Source organism: Phycodurus eques, chromosome 2 (assembly GCF_024500275.1).
Source record: "Phycodurus eques isolate BA_2022a chromosome 2, UOR_Pequ_1.1, whole genome shotgun sequence".
Taxonomy (NCBI): domain Eukaryota; kingdom Metazoa; phylum Chordata; class Actinopteri; order Syngnathiformes; family Syngnathidae; genus Phycodurus; species Phycodurus eques.
In genome coordinates, this window is record NC_084526.1 from 36,043,492 (window position 1) to 36,062,689 (window position 19,198).

Below are 19,198 nucleotides of genomic sequence, written 5' to 3' on the forward strand. Positions count from 1 at the left end.
TTCTGGCAGCCTCCTGTCTATTAAAATACCCTCAAATTGGGACAATAAACTATGACTTCTATTCCCCCCCAACTCCCCCCCCCAGGTTTAACCCCATGCAGCTTTTTTGTAAAATTTTCTGGATCCTAGGAGGATCATGTTTTTGTCTATTCTAAGCTTCTCTTTAACTCACCGAAATCACGTTTGCTGTACTTAATGCCATGGGTGTTAGGATATAAATGAAAGTGTAATTGCGATTAAGTAGAGGACCACGTCCCCTTGTACTTTTATAGTGGAAGAATAGACAGACTAGCCTTAATGTCACTGTGAGGGGTTTTCTTTGTTTATGTGCTTGTGCAGCATATGCTTAGATGGCCTTTTACTGACACGTTGCTCTCATTGCTCTATCACAAGACCTCAGTTATTCATAGATTTCTTGTCATTCTCCAACAAGAGGACACACACAAACTGTTGATACTCAGGCGGGAGCCAGTTGAGAATTATTCATCTTCACTGAAGAGCCTGGTTATTTGACTTCAGCCCTCTAATGAAACATTTCATCAGTGCTACACTGCAGAATCTTTAATGCTCAAGCACTATATCACATAAATTTCCACTTGTAACGTAATATCGCTTCTACAAGAAGGTGTGTTAGCGGATGTGGTGCGCTGATAAACAAGCTGGGCGGAGTTTTTAACACTACCTTCACAGTTGCTCCTCCAGTCATGATACACCAAGGACTCGTTTATCGCGGCGGTAAGGTTCAGGATCACCCCCGCAATAGGTGAAATCTGCAAAGTAGCAACCACATTTTTTTAAATCAAATGATTTATACATATTTTAAAGCTGTATGAACCTTCCCAGATTTTTATTAAGCTTCCCCACACTCCAATTAACCCCTGCCATACTCTTACATGTTACGGGTTGATAAAATGAATTTAGGACCCCAAATCAGACTGAACACAATTAAGTACTGGTACGAGTTTTTAATAACAAAAGGGGCACGTAACACATGAGAGTACACTGTAAAAGTACAAATAAAACAGCACGATACACGTGAGTATAATGATAAAAGGTACAACTGAGGAGAACGTCAACAGAAGGCTGACGTGAAAAAAACTATCTACAGTTACAAGGACAACACCTGGATAAAAACAAAAATCTAATCTAATCTACAAGAGAGAAGAAAAAAAAGACAAGGGCAAGCAACTACACAAAATGTACTTACAAAGGAACCGGGTAACATGAAGTAAGCGCAACAAAAGTAGTACACGAAGAAGCAGGTATACAACAGACCATGGAAGCGAGCAGTGCACTATAATCCGACTTAGTCCTTCTGTTTCTGCTCCAACTCAATACCTAGCTGATTTTCATAGCCATCAGGTGAGCATCAGGGGGCTCAGGAGACTGCAAACCAACAAGACAAAATACAGCAGACAGGTCAAGAACAGGAACATGACATTAGAAACACTTTCTATACTCTTAAACACCTTTCAAACTCATAAAAATACAGTAATGCACAGTAATAATGTACACTATGTACATTTTATTCCTTGACATATCTTTTTATGAGTTTTTCTTTTTTTCCTTTATTTGTTTCAATGTTTTAGGCTAGGAAGCATTCATTTTACCCTGTATAAACTCTGTATATGGCCTTTTACTTTGCCTTTTCAGTCTCCTCCAGTCATACGTTTGGTATAATAATATGTTCAGCAGTGCACTGCGATATATTTAGGACTCTTTCATGTGGTTGTTATACGACATGAACCGTTTGGTTTGGTGTGCAAAAAGCTTTTCACTGATACTACTGCTAACAGAAACAGTACTGCAACATGAAATGAAAATTGCAAAGTACTTAAAACCAAACCAAAATACCAAAGGAAACAATTCATTTGTACAATACATAGTACAGTATTACATTGCATAATATATCAGCAGCACAGGGGATGACATCATGCTGTATCACCATCTGGCCGGTCCACCAATATTATAGACCACTCACGGAGGATATCGGGGGTAAGACAGATCCACCGTGCTATCTGAATGACTCTTACGCCAAGATCACACTACAGGATTTTATTGGCCCGATTAGGTATCGCGCCCAATTTCCCGGACGTCGGGAACGATAAAACTTCTTGTAGTGTGACATAATCCACGACCCGTGATTTGGCCTTACGATAGCTCAACGACGCCAAAATGAAAAGTCTAGCATGTTTGATTTTTTTTTATATCTTCCATGTAGTGGCACATATTAACAACAGTTATGACGTCGACCAATAGGAATGCGATTGCGACCGGTGCGTCGCCACCCTTGCTCGCCGTTGTCAACATACTTGGGCTCCATTGTCAACATTTATTCATGAACCAATGTTTACTGAAGCTTTAGGGCATGATTGGACACAACACCGGTATGCTTATGTACAAACGTGAGTGCTAGCACTAGCTTGCTAGGCCATGTAACATTATGTTGCCTGCTTGTGAGCCGTATTGTATTAAAAATATGTGACCATACCTCAAGGTCTTCTTGAATGGACAGCCCACTCCGAGCACCGGTGATGACATGTTTTTCCTCTTTTTGTTCTTCTTCCCTCAAACACAATACAATACCTTGGGGTCATCCATTGTTGACTGGTGACACGTATTCTGGTCCCGCCACCCCCGACAGTGTTTGATTTGACAAGATAAATACCTGTCATCGTAAAAGACGGGATACAGCGGTATCGTAATAAATGTCATGTAGGGTTGCCATTGGTTTACTAAGATATATAGGTATATGACCTTCCATGAATAAAGCCTATATTTATTTTTCTTCATAATATACATTTGAGTAAGTATTCTTCTTCATTTGTTCCAGGCCAGTGGAAACGCTAACCGAGATTTCCTTTTCCCGTTGTTGATCTCATAGACAGAGAAACTGCAACCAAACAAAGACACAGTCTTCTTCAGGGATGGTGTGCGAAGGATCGACTTTGTGTTGTCTTACGTGGATGACAAAGATGGAGAGAAGAAACAGGTAATAGAGCCCGCTTTCATACTGCCCTCCTTCTCGATTGGCACATCAGAGGCGTAGCAGTAGTCTGGATTTATTCACCTGTGCCTTTCACACAGAACTCACAGACAAGTGCCATTGCCAGGTCGGAAGTGCGCATTCACATAGTTGATGCAGCTTTCCCTATTAACATAACTAGATACAGTATGTGAGCTGTATCACAGCTCACATGTGGGACAGCGATAACAGTTTTCGGCACAAAGGGCCGTAGACAGTGAATTTCAGGTGGTAAACTTTACACTGGCGGTGGTCTGCCTCTGTCATATGCCTCTGCGCGAGAAACTGGCAAATTCAACCTCACCCCATCCCACATCCGTACCTTTCATACAGGTCAGCGAACCAGGAAAGGCTTTGAAAATGCTGCCTTGGATGGCCAGCGTGAAAGAGGCTAGGAAAGGGACAAGCTGCCATCAGTTGACTACTCAGCATTTGACTGTGACAAAGTGTGCTACTTTCAGTTTTATTACACAATCCAGAAGAGGAATACTTGACACCACAAATAGGAAGTGATGATAGTAAGCTTTTTTCCATTGATGTGAAACTTAAAACTATTATGAAAAATTATTTACACTCTCAATTGTGTATGGTATAGCTCTTTAATCGGTAATTGTTTCAAACCCATAAAAAGAAATCAGTCACATGCCTACACAACTAGCACCGATTATTGGAAAAGAGAGCATTTCACAAAATCAGCACCAATGTAATAATTCTTCTTGTCACATTTCTTTTATACTGACATGAAGTTGGAGAAATGCTTCCAGGAAATGCTGCAAAGTTGTTTTGCAAAGAATCAGGAAAGCTACTTATCGACAAGTTCTAATTTAGACTGAAGCTTCCAGCAACTGGGGCCGATTAATACTCGGTTTGGCTATTGGCAAAAACTTTTTTTTACCTTTCCAGTTGCTGCTTGAGGGCCTGTGCCCAACAAATGTGTTGTTTGCCTTTGCACCACCCCCAACCTTGTGCTCAGAGTGCTGTGGCGTGTAGATTACAGAAGTGGGCTCTGGCACGTCAACACTCTGTGAGCCTCAACCGATTATTTAAAACAAGTAAGAGCTGTAAATATTACATTGAAATGTTCAATGTTGGACGATAATGGACAACTGCTTTCTTTCCTGCAACTATACTTTTCTCCCCTTCTTGATTTTTGTGGTCGATGAGAAAGAGACAGCTGTTTAATGTGAAGGTTTTCATAATGTCTTACCAAACAGAAGGCCACGGTGAAGATGCAGTTTTGTGATAACTTCACCAGGTGGACAGAAGTACAATCCCAAATGAACAATAATGTTGCTCATAACTGCTGGATTTGAAACTAAGGAAATTGTAACCTTGCATGGTCATCAGTATCAGCCATGTTACCTCTCAACTTGTTTGTACTGCCCCCCAGTGGAGTAAATATTAATCATTGCTTTTTTTGTGACCAGTTTCAATCACTATCAGTACTATCTTTTGTTGTTGCTAATTGGTATTTTAAGGGGGTGCGCGGGGGGTGGGGGGTATGTGATGATCACGACGACACTGCTACCAACGTCGTTCAATTGGCCGGATGCAACATCCAAAGTTGAAATGGACCAATGGGTGAAAGATCCACTTCAAGGTTTAATATCACTCACTAGAGCTCCTCTCACCAACAGCAATACTGTAGTTTTAAAAATAAAATAAAAATAAAGATTTCTGTTTCAGACCTTTGTCACCATTGTAAGGCGGCTGCCTCATTCGTTCCTTCCTTTCTTTATTAAGTATGATTGCAAAAGTTGTAAATACCTGACTGGAAAGAACTACAACCAAAGATGAATGACAAAGGAGAAAAGAAAGATGTGTTTTGGCAAGACTGGAGCTTGTTCTGCTTTCATACTTGTGATTTTTGTGTGTGTGTTTTTGTCCTTAGGAGAGGAGGAGGGAGTTTGAGGCCAACCTTGAGAAAGCTGGATTGGAGCTGGAGACAGAAGATAAAGCTGTAAGAGACCTTAACACAGAGCACTTGCACCATCTAGAGGAGAATTTGAAGTGACACAAAATATTAGTGGAAAAGGTCTTAAAGGGGAGGAGGCGCCATAAAACACATAATACCACCAAACTGATGGATTAGCCACTGATTTGTTTATGGTTTCCTGAACAAACGCACAAAAATATGCTCTGTATCTCCTCCCTCATCTATTCTTACATCAGGACTCCAAAGACCAGAAGACATACTTCCTGAAGATCCACGCTCCATGGGATGTTCTGGCCACTTACGCAGACGTCTTGAAGATAAAGGTTCCCTTCAAAGCCAGCGATATCCCCCACGGCCAGGACGTTGCTCTGGAGTGGCTCTCACAACCTTTCCGCTTGCCAGAGCACATTATGCACCCTCAACCTGATTATTTTACTTACCCCTTTGACAAAGGCAAGACTGACTTCTTCCTCATTAATGATAAGGATACTTTCTTCCCGCCATCCACTAGAAACAGAATTGTGAGTGTTCCTAGCTTTGAAGTTTATTTTATATGTTTTTTGACTTGTAAAACGAGTTGACTAATTTTGCATATGAACTTTGTTTGTGGAAAACATAGTTTGAATCTTTTCATTTAACAGGTGTTCTACATCTTAGCTCGATGTCCGTATTACAAAGATGGACGACAAGACAAAGACAAGACAGGAATCAAGCGATTGCTCAGCAATGGGACATACACAGCAGCATTCCCACTTCATGATGTAAGTTACGACGATATGTAAAAACTGACATGAACAGACGAGAAGGAAAACATTTTTTTTTTTTAAGAACACAATATTAACTTTCCGCATTCTTCCTTTTCCTTATAAAAAAAGCATGCCTCTGTTCCTTTCAGTGCTGTTACTGGAAGAGGGCAAGAAATGCCGAATGTGAGAGTGAGCGCTACAATTTGTACACGCACTGGGCCAGGTTTCTCTGCTTTTACAAAGAGCAGCCGCTTAACCTCATCAGGTATGAGAAGAGAAGAAGATACATTTTCAGTTTGTTTACACTTGAATTAGAAAGTTCCCCCTGAAGTCAGACAAGTTGTTGAAATGAAACTGTGCTCCCAGGAAATACTACGGGGAAAAGATCGGGATTTACTTTGCATGGCTGGGATTCTACACGGAGATGTTATTCTTTGCCGCTGTCATGGGCTTTATATGTTTCACCTACGGAGTGCTTAGCTATGACGACAACATATCCAGGTTGGTAGGCGAAAAGAAAGTGCACTCTCATTGCTCCCAAATTGTGATCTTGTTGAATCTATTATTGTCTGTGGTGGCTACTGGATTTTGTACAACACATTACATTACATTTGTTTGTTCCTCCCCCAAACTGTTTACTACTCACAGCTAAATCCAAATCACATAGTAAATACTGACACTTGGTTGTTAAATGTCTTTCCTTTCTCTTCCATTAGCAAAGAAATTTGTGATGCTAATATTGGGGGCAGAATTGTGATGTGTCCATTGTGTGACAAAAAGTGCTCTTTCTGGAAGCTCAACTCGACGTGTCTCTCATCTTGGGTAACGTAATCCTACTTTGACACTTCCTTTTTCATGATAATTTACAGTCTGTGAGGAATTAAACATACCTGCTGACTCAGCGACATGCCACCGTGTCCCTGTTCATTGTGTCGCTTCCTGTATTGCTCTAATGAATTGATCTCATTTGATGTTTTCTCTCCCAGCAATCCCATCTGTTTGACAATGAGGGAACTGTGTTCTTTGCCATATTCATGGGGATTTGGGGTGAGTAACACACAATGCTGTTTTCGTTGTGAATAACCTCAGTCTGACCCCATCCCTCCCACCTGGAGGACAGATTTTCACTGTGTAGTCTTTCATACTTAAGCATCAGACAAACCATGTGCTTCTTGAGGCCAGATCTACTTGCCAGTAAGATTATGGTACACTGTTGGGTTTCATGTCTAACCAAGCACAGTGCAGGGTTTTGTCATTCTCTGAGGGCTCTGACCAACACCTTGCAAGGGGTTTTCTTATGATGATTTTTGGAAGAACAATGCTATGCGTCACAGCATTAGACTTACCAACTAAATCTGAATTCACTACACACTCAAAAAGATTAAAAAAAAAAAAAAAAAAAAGGGGGTTTTCGATTTACCGGTGAAACTTCAGGATGATTAACTATAGCCTTTAAAGGTGAGCTTAATTTGTTCAGTGTTTCAACACTTTTTGCTGGCTGTTCTCCAACAAGGACCTGAATGGCAAAATTCGCAAGATGTGTTTGATCCATGAATGGAATACTCAATGTCATAGTTAATCTACCACGCATGTTTTTCGGATGTTGGAGAAAACCGGAGTACCCACCGAAAACCCACGCAGGCACGCTGAGAACATGCAAACTCCACACAGGGGAGGCCGGATTTGAACCCGGGTCCTCAAAAGGCCATCCATCTATCCATCCATTTTCTGAGCCGCTTCTCCTCACTAGGGTTGCAGGCGTGCTGGAGCCTATACCAGCTATCTTCGGGTGGGAGGCGGGGTACACCCCAAACCGGTCGCCAGCATATCGCAGGGCACATAGAAACAAACAACCATTCACACTCACATACACACCTACGGACAATTTAGAGTCTTCAATCAACCTACCACGCATTTTTTTGGGATGTGGGAGTAAACCGGAGTGCCCGGAAAAAACCCACGCGGGCACGCTGAGAACATGCAAACGCCACACAGGGGAGGCCGGATTTGAACCCGGGTCCTCAAAAGGCCATACATGCAAATCATTCGCCTTTGGGGAGCGACTTATATTCTGGAGCGACTTACATGTGAAATTATTACCACATTATTATATAATTTCACGTTATTTTCACACTGGCAAGTACATACAGTATAACATGATAAGCATTAGTGAGCTGAATGGTAGTTAGCGTTCTTGAGCTAAAATGGTAATTACTAGTCTGCTAACGCTAATCACGATTGCTAACTGTTGAGCATTTTGCTGTCTCAAATTCTGTACACCAAATTTATAGCATATAATCAGCACCAACATATGTAGTTTAAGGACTGAAGTCCATCCCTCATAAATAAGAATAAAATGCATGTTAGTCGTTAAAAAAAAATATATATATATATTTTTTTTGGAGGGCGGCACGGTGGAATACTGGTTAGCACATCTGCCTCACAGTTCTGAGGACCGGGGTTCAAATCCCAGCCACGCCTGTGTGGAGTTGGCATGTTCTCCCCGTGTCTGCATGGGTTTTCTCTGGGTACTCCAGTTTCCTCCCACATCCCAAAATCATGAATGGTAAATGGTGTGTGTGTGTGTGTGTGTGTGTGTGTATATATATATATATATATATATATATATATATATATATATATATATATATATATACACGCCCGCTGGATATATCCAGGCTTCTCACGATCATAAGAACTTAAGAACTTTACAATCAAAGAAAAACTATCAATGTGCCATCGTGCGGCTTGTGTATGCAAGTTCTTGTGTTGTAAACGTAAACTGAACGCACCCTGTGTATTGTGCAGCAATCATGTAACATACTGTATTTTCTTCTACCCTCCCTGAGCGTACTTTAAGATGTTAAATGACACACCCCAGTTGGAGTTTACTGTAAAACTAAAGGCACAACAACAAAAATTAAACACATTATATATTTAAATACAAGTCACACATCGTTTGACAGGCTAACTAAAATTAGCATTCGATCACGGGAGGGATTTTCCTTCAAATAACAAATATTCACACACAAATGCTGTAGTAACACATACAGACGGATAATATATAATATATATTCCTAATCTGTGAATCTAATCTAATTAGTTTAAATTAATATAGTAGTATCGTGACTTTCTTCCTCTTCTCACTTTTTTTTATTTTTTAAATTTTTTTAAGCATACAGTAAATGTGTAGCTCCGTCCATGCACCACACCGCCCCTAAGAGGCCAAGGCAAACTTCCAGTCGCAGTTTCTGGCAGGGCGGATTTTCGCGTAAAACCCTGGAAAATTCGCATGCGCTGTTTCCCAGAATTCATCGCTCTAATTAAAATTACTATATCATGTTTTGACTGCATTTAATGCATGTTTAATGTGTTATTTTGTACAGACAGGGTTTAATAGTTAACATTTTTAGTAGTGTTTAGTTAAATTGGTGTTGTTTTTAGTTGTTAAATTACTGGTGCTTTTGGTGGCAATCTGGCACACTTATTCAGAATGGTTAGTGTGATTTAGCCTCTTCATACCTCTTGCAGGCCATGGGTTTTTAGAATGTTAGGTGGGCCACGTGTTGTGTAAGTCACAAAACGTGTGATTACATCATAGTTCCCAACAAGAATTGATAAGAGAACTGACTTGGGAATTTGGGGAACAATTCTGTTAACTTTAGAACCGGTTCTCAACAGGAAGCCGTTTTTTGATTCCCATCCCTAGTAATCAGTCCAGGGTGTAACACAAAACAGTACATTGTTGTTTTTGTGAAGAAAACTATTTTTACTTTGAGGTGACTGAAATTCAAAACATCAATGTACTTTGCAGTTACTCTCTTTTTGGAGTTCTGGAAGCGGCGTCAGGCACGGCTGGAGTATGAGTGGGACTTGGTGGACTTTGAAGAGGAACAGCAACAGCTTCAAATTCGGCCTGAGTTTGAAATTAGATGTACAAACAGGAGACTCAACAAGATCACTCAGGTGCACCAGTACCCTCTTTTAACCCATGACAACAGTTATACACAAACCAATTGCATCAATATACAGTATACGTATGAATTAACTCAAAATCATCACCCAGGAAATGGAACCATATCTTCCTGTCACCAGCCAGTGTGCTCGCTTCTGCCTCTCCGGAACCACAGTCATCTTATGGGTATTTGTATGCTTGATGTCAACAGTTTCACAATGGGCCATGCCACATCACACACCCCTGATAGCAGACTGTGTTTGTGTGTTCTCCACAGATTTCTCTGATCCTGGCCTGTATTATTGGGGTCATAGTGTACAGGCTTGCTGTGTATGCTGCCTTTGCAAGTATTATTAAAGACCCCATGAGGAAGATCCAGGTGGTGGGCAGGTTCATCACACCACAATTGGCCACCTCTGCGACCGCCTCCTGCATCAACTTTGTCATCATCATGATCCTCAACTTCTTCTATGAGAGAGTGGCTGTCTGGATTACTGATATGGGTACATTTTACCTTATGATACTGCCTAAACATTTGATATTTATTTGATTTATCATCTATTCTCCAACCGTGTGCTTCTACCAGAGATCCCAAAGACCCATCTGGAGTATGAGAACAGGCTCACCATGAAGATGTTTCTCTTCCAGTTTGTCAACTATTACTCCTCTTGCTTCTATGTGGCTTTCTTTAAGGGCAAATTTGTGGGTTTTCCTGGTGAATACTCATATATGTTTGGGAAGTGGAGCAAATTGAGGAACGAAGAGGTGTGCATCACTAGCTTTGAAAACCAAATGTATTTTTCTTTAATAAAACTGTTCAATTTGTTTTTAAATGTCATGCTCTACAAATTTACAGCAGCCAGTTGGAAATCAGATTCATCTATGCAAACTTCTTGCTATTCTAGTGTGACCCTGGAGGCTGTCTTATAGAGCTGACTACACAATTGGTGATTGTCATGGCTGGAAAACAACTGTGGGGGAACATCCAGGAAGCCCTGCTGCCGTGAGTCCATTAAATTTTAATTCTCTAATTTATTTTCATGTTGCATTACAGTGGACCCCCGCTGTTCACAGGGGATAGGGACCGGGTCCTACCGTGAATAGCAAAAAGCCGTAAATAATTGACGGATATTATAATTAATTGCATTAATCCATCCATCCATTTTCTGTACCGGTAATCCTCACAAGGGTTGCGGGCATGCGGGAGCCGATCCCAGCTATCTTCGGGTGAGAGGCGGGGTACACCCTGAACTGGTCGCCAGCCAATCGCAGGGCACATATAAACAAACAACCATTCACACTCACATTCACACCTAGGGGCAATTTAGAGACCTCAATTAACCTACCATGCATGTTTTTGGGATGTGGGAGGAAACCGGAGTGCCCGGAGAAAACCCACGCAGGCACGGGGAGAACATGCAAACTCCACACATGCGGGGCCGGGGATTGAACCCCAGTCCTCAGAACTGTGATGCAGACGCCCTAACCAGTCACCCACCATGCCGCCCATTTGATTATTACACATTTTTAATCAAGAAACTGATGTTGATCTTGTTTTTTTTTTTTTTTTAAATGTGGTCACACCCCATGCCATAACCTGTTTTGTCCCAGATGAGCTGTCTTTATGCTCCACTTTGTCATTTAAATTACACAGTGCATCTGCCCCGCACATTTTATTTCCAGGCTCCAAAGTGAGTTTGACACCATTGCATTAGGGGGTCAGCACACTGTATGCAGAGCTGTCAAACGTTACGGAACGTCCGTATTTTGTTCTGGAAATCACTGACCGTTGACTCGTTGCGGCCGTAACAGATTGTTCCGGATATTGGGAAAAAGCATTCCAGTGTCCGACATTACTGCTGTATCCCCAACAGCTGCTTAGTGCACGCTATTTTTAAAGATCTCTCTGTGTCTGGTGTCAACGCATTGTAAGTCACTGATCATCGCCTCCATGGTTGCGAATAAGCTACACTTCTTACAATGCTTCTTACAAAAGTTTCACGAAGGGAGGAGGAGGAGTGGCGAGACGAAGACAATGTCAAAGCCATGCTAGTTGCTAAGATATCGTTACATGCAGTCGCAAAACGTCGAGATAAGTGATTTAATGATACAGTACAATTGTCACATAGGTTTGGCTGGAACCACATTTTCGCAGAGATTAAATAACTTTGAACAACAAAATAACAGGCCAATTAATATGTGTTAAGAGATATAAAAAAAAAATACACGTCCACACAGGAGGCACCGTCTGAACCGGAAATTAATTCCTACGTCACTGCATATGTCACTTCACAACGTGGGCAGGTTAAAAGTATATTATTATTATTAATAAAAAATTGTGTAAGATATCATTTATTAGTATCACACTGGGGAAATTTGTATAATTTTAGCAGCAATTGTGGATAGAGGAAATAGAAATATCTAATATACAGTGGGTACGGAAAGTGTTCAGACCCCCTTAAATTTTTCACTCTTTGTTATATTGCAGCCATTTGCTAAAATCATTTAAGTTCATTTTTTCCCTCATGAATGTACACACAGCACCCCATATTGACAGAAATAACGGAATTGTTGAAATTTTTGCAGATCTATTAAAAAAAGAAAAACTGAAATATCACATTCCCATAAGTATTCAGACCCTTTGCACAGTATTTACGAGACTCACCGTTTTGAGCTAATACAGCCATGAGTCTTTTTATGAATGATGCAACAAGTTTTTCACACCTGGATTTGGGGATCCTCTGCCATTCCTCCCTGCACATCCTCTCCAGTGGATGGTGAACGTTGGTGGGCAGCCATTTTCAGGTCTCTCCAGAGATGCTCAACTGGGTTTAAGTCAGGGCTCTGGCTGGGCCACTCAAGAACAGTCACGGAGTTGTTCTGAAGCCACTCCTTCGGTATTTTAGCTGCGTGCTTAGGGTCATTGTCTTTTTTGAAGGTGAACCTTCGGCCCAGTCTGAGGTCCTGAGCACTCTGGAGAAGGTTTTTGTCCAGGATATCCCTGTACTTGGCCGCATTCATCTTTTCTTAGATTGAAACAAGTGTCCCTGTTCCTGCAGCTGAAAAACACCCCCACAGCATGATGCTGCCACCACCATGCTTCACTGTTGGGACTGTATTGGACAGGTGATGAGCAGTGCCTGATTTTCTGCACACACACCGCTTAGAATTAAGGCCAAAATGTTCTCTCTTGGTCTCATCAGACCAGAGAGTCTTATTTCTCACCATCTTGGACTCCTTGAGGTGTTTTTCAGCAAACTCCATGCGGGCTTTCATGCGTCCTGCACTGAGGATCGGCTTCCGTCGGGCCACTCTGCCATAAAGCCCCGACTGGTGGAAGGCTGCAGTGATGGTTGACTTTTTAGAACTTTCTCCCATCTCCCGACTGCATCTCTGGACCTCAGCCACAGTGATCTTTGGGTTCTTCTTTACCTCTCTCACCAAGGCTCTTCTCCCCCGATTTCTCAGTTTGGCCGGACGGCCAGCTCTAGGAAGGGTACTGATCGTCCCAAACATCTTCCATTTCAGGATTATGGAGGCCACTGTGCTCTTAGGAACCTTAAGTGCAGCAGAAATTTTTTTTTTAACCTTGGCGAGATCTGTGCCTTTCCACAATTCTGTCTCTGAGCTCTTCAGGCAGTTCCTTTGACCTCATGATTCTCATTTGCTCTGACATGCACTGTGAGCTGTAACGTCTTATACAGACAGGTGTGTGGCTTTCCTAATCAAGTCCAATCAGTATAATCAAACACAGCTGGACTCCAATGAAGGTGTAGAACCATCTCAAGGATGATCAGAAGAAATGGACAGCACCCAAGTTAAATATGAGTGTCACAGCAAAGGGTCTGAATACTTATGGATGTTTGATATTTCAGTTTTTCTTTTTTAATAAATGAGCAAAAAAAAAATCTGAATCAGTATCAGAATCATCCTTATTTCCCAAGTATGTCCAAAAAACACACAAGGAATTTGTCTCCGGTAGTTGGAGCCGCTCTAGTACGACCACAGACAATCAATTGACAGAGAACACTTTTGAGACATAAAGACGTTGACAAAAAAATAATAATAATAAATAAAACAAAAAACAAAACAAAAACTGAGCAGTAAAGGGTTGCTAGTTATCTGGTAATGCCGGTACGTTTTTTTTGTTTTTTTTTGACAATTGTGCAAAAATATGCTGAGTCCTCTAGCACTTAGAGCAGTTCGAATGACTAATATTGCAATAGTCCTGTGCAATGACCATTGTGCAAAGGTCGCCGAGACTTCAAGGATTGTATGCGGTTTAAAGTGACGAGTAGTGCGATAAAATCTGTTACTATTGGGTGCTGTGTGTACATTAATGAGGAAAAAATTAACTTACATGATTTTAACAAATGGCTGCAATATAATAAAGAGTGAAAAATTTAAGGGGGTTTGAAAACTTTACCTACCCACTGGAAGTAGCATGCAAGAAAAGATTGCACAAAATAGAAACCCAAACTATCGTCCATACATAAAGTATCCAATTCAATCTAACAGCAATGTTATTTCTTTGTTTGGAAAATAGAGTGCTGAGCTTTAGTTTTGACAGTTGAGATCTGATTAATCTGCTTTAACAGACTTGCTTTTTTTTGTTACCAGGTTTGAAATCCAAATTGGCTAAAGCAAATGAATCCATAGACGCAGATATTTTTGATGATGGCACGTCAAAATCTCACATACTAGAACTCTGATTCAGTCTGCTACTGCGTCTGCAATTACAAGGTTGATGTAATAAAGCCATTAAAATAACAAATATTGAAGCCATACTTTTTAAATAGCTCTAATGATGACTGTCCCACAGTAATCTTCCTGACAAAATTGTGAAAATATGGAAATTCAGACAAATTGTTGTGGAAGTCATTTTTTTATAGGTTGGCAGCTCTGTGTATGTCATCCTCAACGTTATCCGAGATTAACCCATAATCTGTGCACACGGCCTAATGTCTTGTTTTCACAAATAATATATAAACACACTGAACAGTGAGCTATCTTTTTTGTCATTGTTTCCCTGGTAACAAAAATATTATAACCCACTGTTAGTATAATGCAGTGCAGTTGTATACCAATGAAAATCCGCAATAATGAACATATTATATTCTCTGACAGTGGTTGTATGAGTGTCAGTTTTTGATTGTGTCACAAAGGCGTGGATCCTCTCACTTCAAAATGTCTCACATTTTCGTTGTCTTCTGGGCAGGTTGATGCGTAACTGGTGGAGTAGCAGAAAAGGGAGGCACCATCCTGAAAACCATTACAGCCGCTGGGAGCAAGACCACGTCCTGCAGAATTTCAGCCAGCTGGGATTATTTTATGAATACCTAGAGATGGGTAATTTAATCAGTCATTTTTATTCCTGTTTAATTGAATGAACAAATATGAAATGAATGTTTAGTATGCCCTTCAATTTGATATTGTAAAGAATCATGCTGTCCATTACTGCTCGAGTTACTGTATATCTTAAAATATTGCTTTCTGTGTTGTTCTCCTTCCCTCTTCAGTGGTCCAGTTTGGTTTCATCACTCTGTTTGTTGCGTCTTTTCCTTTGGCTCCCCTTCTGGCTCTGTTCAACAACATTCTGGAAATCCGGGTGGATGCCTGGAAGTTCACCACCCAGTTCAGACGACCTATGGCATCCAAGGCCAGAAACATTGGAGCTTGGCAGGAGATTCTTAATGCGGTTGCCATATTGTCTGTTGTTACCAATGTGAGTGAGTTTGTGTCTTGCACTTAATTTGTTACTTTGTTTCACTTCATGAGACGTGCGTTAAATGCCATTTCTAATGAGTGCATTATGCACACCTCTCTGTCTATTTTGCACAGTGGCTTTTGCAAACATTTCTTGATAGCCTCTTGTGCTCACATTGATTTCAGGCCTTCATCATGGCGTTCACCTCAGACATGATTCCCCGTATGGTCTACCTCTATGCGTACGGTAAAGGGACCTCCATGAGGGGTTACGTGAACAACAGCTTGTCAGTATACAACATCTCACAGATACTCTACCGCAACATGCCAGAAGAACAGGACTACTGGTTTGATAATTCCACATCCACCTGCAGGTATTATGCATATTTCATGAAGTCAAGAGGCCTGGGCCGCACGCTCGTAGTAGTTAGCACAGCAGCCTCAGAGCTCTATTTTTGTGACTGGCGTAAATCCGGCCCTGCGCTAGGCGTAACTCTGCGAGGAGGCAGGTTAGACCCGATGTTGGTAATTTCATGAAGCGGCCTAGCCCAGCTCATTTAAAAGTGGGACGTCTGCGCTGGTGTGGGCGTCATCGCAGCCAACTTCAAACCTGTCAAATCGAAGCAGCTCCTCTTCTCTGTCGACCTCCCGCTTCATTCTTTGCTCACTCGTGAACAAGACCCCAAGAAACTTGAACTCCTCCACTTGGGGCAGGATCTCACCCTGAGAGGGCACTCCACCCTTATATGCCAGAGGTCCACGGCCTCAGATTTGGATTCTCCTCCCAGTGGTTGTACATGGTGAATCCGTTTTTAAACTTTTAAATTGATGATTCTAAATTGTCCATGGGCGTGAATGTGAGTGTGAATGATTATTTGACTATATGTACCCTGCAAATGACGGGCACAAGGCCCACCTCTCACCCAAAGTCAGTTTGGATAGTCTTCAGCTCACTTGTGATCATAATGAGGAAAAGCACGAAAAAACATGGATAGATCAATGCAAGATTTGGAAACTATATCTCTATGTCTTTGTCCCTTTAGCAATATACTTGTACAGTAAATAACTTGTGTGCCTCACAGTCCTTCCTGGGTGGCGTTTGCATAGTCTGGCTGTGTTTTTGTGGGTTTTCCTTGGGTGCCCACATTCCCAAAACATGCCTGTTAGGTTCATGGAAGACTCTTAAATTGTCAATAGGTGTGAATGTGATGGTGAATGCTTATTTGTCTGTACCATATGTGCCCTGTGATTGGCTGGCGACTTGTCCAGTCCTCTCCCTCAAAGTCAGCTGGGATAGGTTTCAGCTCACCTGCGACCCTAATGAGGACAAGTGGCGAAGCAAATCCATGGATTGACAAACATCAGCAGAAGCAGACAATGTGGCAGAGTCGTGGTTAGCACGTCTGGCTCTCAGTGGAGAGGTTCTGGAAATGAATGGATGGATGGATGGATGGATTAATCTGAAATATATACACAAAAGACAAACCATATATGGAATGAAAAGCTGATTTTTGTAATTGTCACCACAAACAACTTTCTCTCGAGTTACTGTTTTACGATGTCAAATGGCTGTTGTCAAAGTTGTCGCTCAAACGAGAAAGCCAGTGGTGACTGATGAATTTGGCATCATGGGAGTCTCCTTGTTGCGTTTTACAGATACAGAGATTACCGCTACCCTCCAGGCCACCACAGGGAGTACACGCAGACCATGCAGTTCTGGCATATCCTGGCAGCCAAAATGGCCTTCATTATCATCATGGAGGCAAGACATTGACTCTTTCCTTCATTCAAATACAGTAATTGTGAATGAAGGCACAGGGTTGTGATTGAGCTTCAATTGTCCGGTTCTCACTCTCCCTCTGCAGCATGTGGTCTTCGTGGTGAAGTTCTTTGTGGCGTGGATGATTCCAGATGTGCCCTCAGATGTGAAGGCGCGATTTAAACGGGAACGCTACCTGATTCAAGAGTACCTCCATAACTATGAGGTGGAGAGACTCAAACTCCAGCTGAGTGCCAGCTTCATCACCGAGCCCCTCTTAGATGTGCCAGACGAGCACGAAGTGCTCTCTGAGTGCATCTAGCTGCCATTTTCACAGAGGCCAAACCAAGAATGGACATTTGTTTACCTGCTGTTGACATCCTTATTATGCAAGGGCTTTTGTGTTTCGGCGAAAACAATGCTGGCCTTGTTTATTGGGCATAATCACCTGCTATCATGGATTCCTATATTAGGATCTGAGCAGGCACAGACGTCGAGAAAAATATCATTGCGATCAATATTTTGCATCTACTTCTCGAGTGCATGTAGTGTATCTGTGCCATAGAAAATACAGTATGAAGTGGTTGATGTCAAATTAACAGCAATGAGTAAAACGATGCAACGTGCTATTCTCCATGCAATGCCTTCTTCCTTTTCATAGCTCACAGCTAAGAAAAAGCTATATGTATTTATGTATGTGCTGATGAAGCGTATGCTGTTGTAATACCCCTTTATATCATTTTAATTGTAATGTATTTATGCCAGCATGTGATACATGTAAAGAGGGTACAAGATAAAAGACTGAATTTGTCAGAAAAGCTGTATGTTGAATTGTTTGTATAGTAATAACGGTGAAAAGAGGTTTTATCATTGTAAAAATGTTGTGTGTTACATTTGTCTGTCTTACAACCATGGGGGGAAAAAAAGAATAGAATCACATTGATCCAAAAAAAGATGTGACATGATAAAGTTCCACTTATCTTTAGCTGGGCTATAAGACGCTAGATTATGTTGGTATTACTTGAGTGTTTTCATGAAGTAAAAAAAAAAAAAAAAAAAACTATCTTCCATTAGTGGTACTGTAACAATCAATGTTTTTTGTTGTTGTTCTTTGTTTTATTTTACTTTGCCCCACTGAAGTTGAAAGCTGCAAGGATGACTTCCACAGTGATGGAGAATTGCAATTGTTTTTCCAGGTTGTTTTAGGGCCAACTGTAATATTATCTCAGTCGAACGCAAACTGTGATTAGAAGATGAAATGTTTTCTTTTCTTACAATCCAAATTTGAGATGCAAGTTTATTCATTGTGTTATCTGCACAGATAATAAAATTACTGTTTCTTTTGTCTCTACATTATTTCTTTGTTACCCCCCACCCCTCTAAATTATTCAATAGATCATATAAACAACTCTGAATTTGAAGATACTAATACAGTGACCTGATGCAGCAAATGTGCTAATCTCAGGACTCAACTGGTATACTCGAAAAAAAGTAATTTGATTTTTTTTAATTCGAATATGTACATCTGTTGCACACGATTAAAACGTGTTAAACTAACATACATTATTTGATTCTTTTCAAAGAGGGTACAATTACGTAGGTTTACCACATTATGTGAAACCGGAAATTAACTACAACCCTAATTCCAATGAAGTCGGGACGTTAAACATCAATAAAAACAATACAATGATTTTCAAATCATGTTCAACCTATATTTAATTGAATATACTACAAAGATAAGATATTTAATGTTCAAACCGATAAACTTTACTGTTTTTAGCAAATAATCATTAACTTAGAATTTTATGGCTGCAACACATTCCGAAAAAGCTGTGACAGGTAGCAAAAAAAGACTGAGAAAGTTGAGGAATGCTCATCAAACACCTGTTTGGAACATCCCACAGGTGAACAGGCTAATTGGGAACAGGTGGGTGCCACGATTGGGTATAAAAGGAGCTTCCCTGAATTGCTCAGTCATTCACAAGCAAAGATGGGCCGAGGTTCACCTCTTTGTGAACAAGTGCATGAGAAAATAGTCGAACAGTTTAAGGACAATGTTCCTCAACGTACA

The 19,198-nt window shown here is 41.0% G+C and overlaps 1 protein-coding gene across 1 annotated transcript in view; it reads left to right on the plus strand.

The window, feature by feature from the left end:
- The window catches only part of ano5b (anoctamin 5b), a 43,245-nt gene extending 24,828 nt beyond the window's left edge, over positions 1-18,417 (plus strand). Inside the window, exons 3-20 of the mRNA XM_061670511.1 lie at positions 2,885-2,992; positions 4,917-4,985; positions 5,198-5,482; positions 5,603-5,722; positions 5,857-5,972; positions 6,074-6,208; positions 6,424-6,529; positions 6,694-6,754; positions 9,522-9,673; positions 9,774-9,848; positions 9,940-10,165; positions 10,249-10,427; positions 10,568-10,665; positions 14,881-15,011; positions 15,182-15,387; positions 15,555-15,742; positions 17,025-17,130; positions 17,234-18,417. Of these exons, the coding sequence (XP_061526495.1) occupies positions 2,885-2,992; positions 4,917-4,985; positions 5,198-5,482; positions 5,603-5,722; positions 5,857-5,972; positions 6,074-6,208; positions 6,424-6,529; positions 6,694-6,754; positions 9,522-9,673; positions 9,774-9,848; positions 9,940-10,165; positions 10,249-10,427; positions 10,568-10,665; positions 14,881-15,011; positions 15,182-15,387; positions 15,555-15,742; positions 17,025-17,130; positions 17,234-17,449 (2,577 nt within the window). The 3' untranslated portion in view covers positions 17,450-18,417. The remainder of the gene's footprint in view (positions 1-2,884; positions 2,993-4,916; positions 4,986-5,197; positions 5,483-5,602; positions 5,723-5,856; positions 5,973-6,073; positions 6,209-6,423; positions 6,530-6,693; positions 6,755-9,521; positions 9,674-9,773; positions 9,849-9,939; positions 10,166-10,248; positions 10,428-10,567; positions 10,666-14,880; positions 15,012-15,181; positions 15,388-15,554; positions 15,743-17,024; positions 17,131-17,233) is intronic.
- Positions 18,418-19,198: the final 781 nt, after the last annotated feature.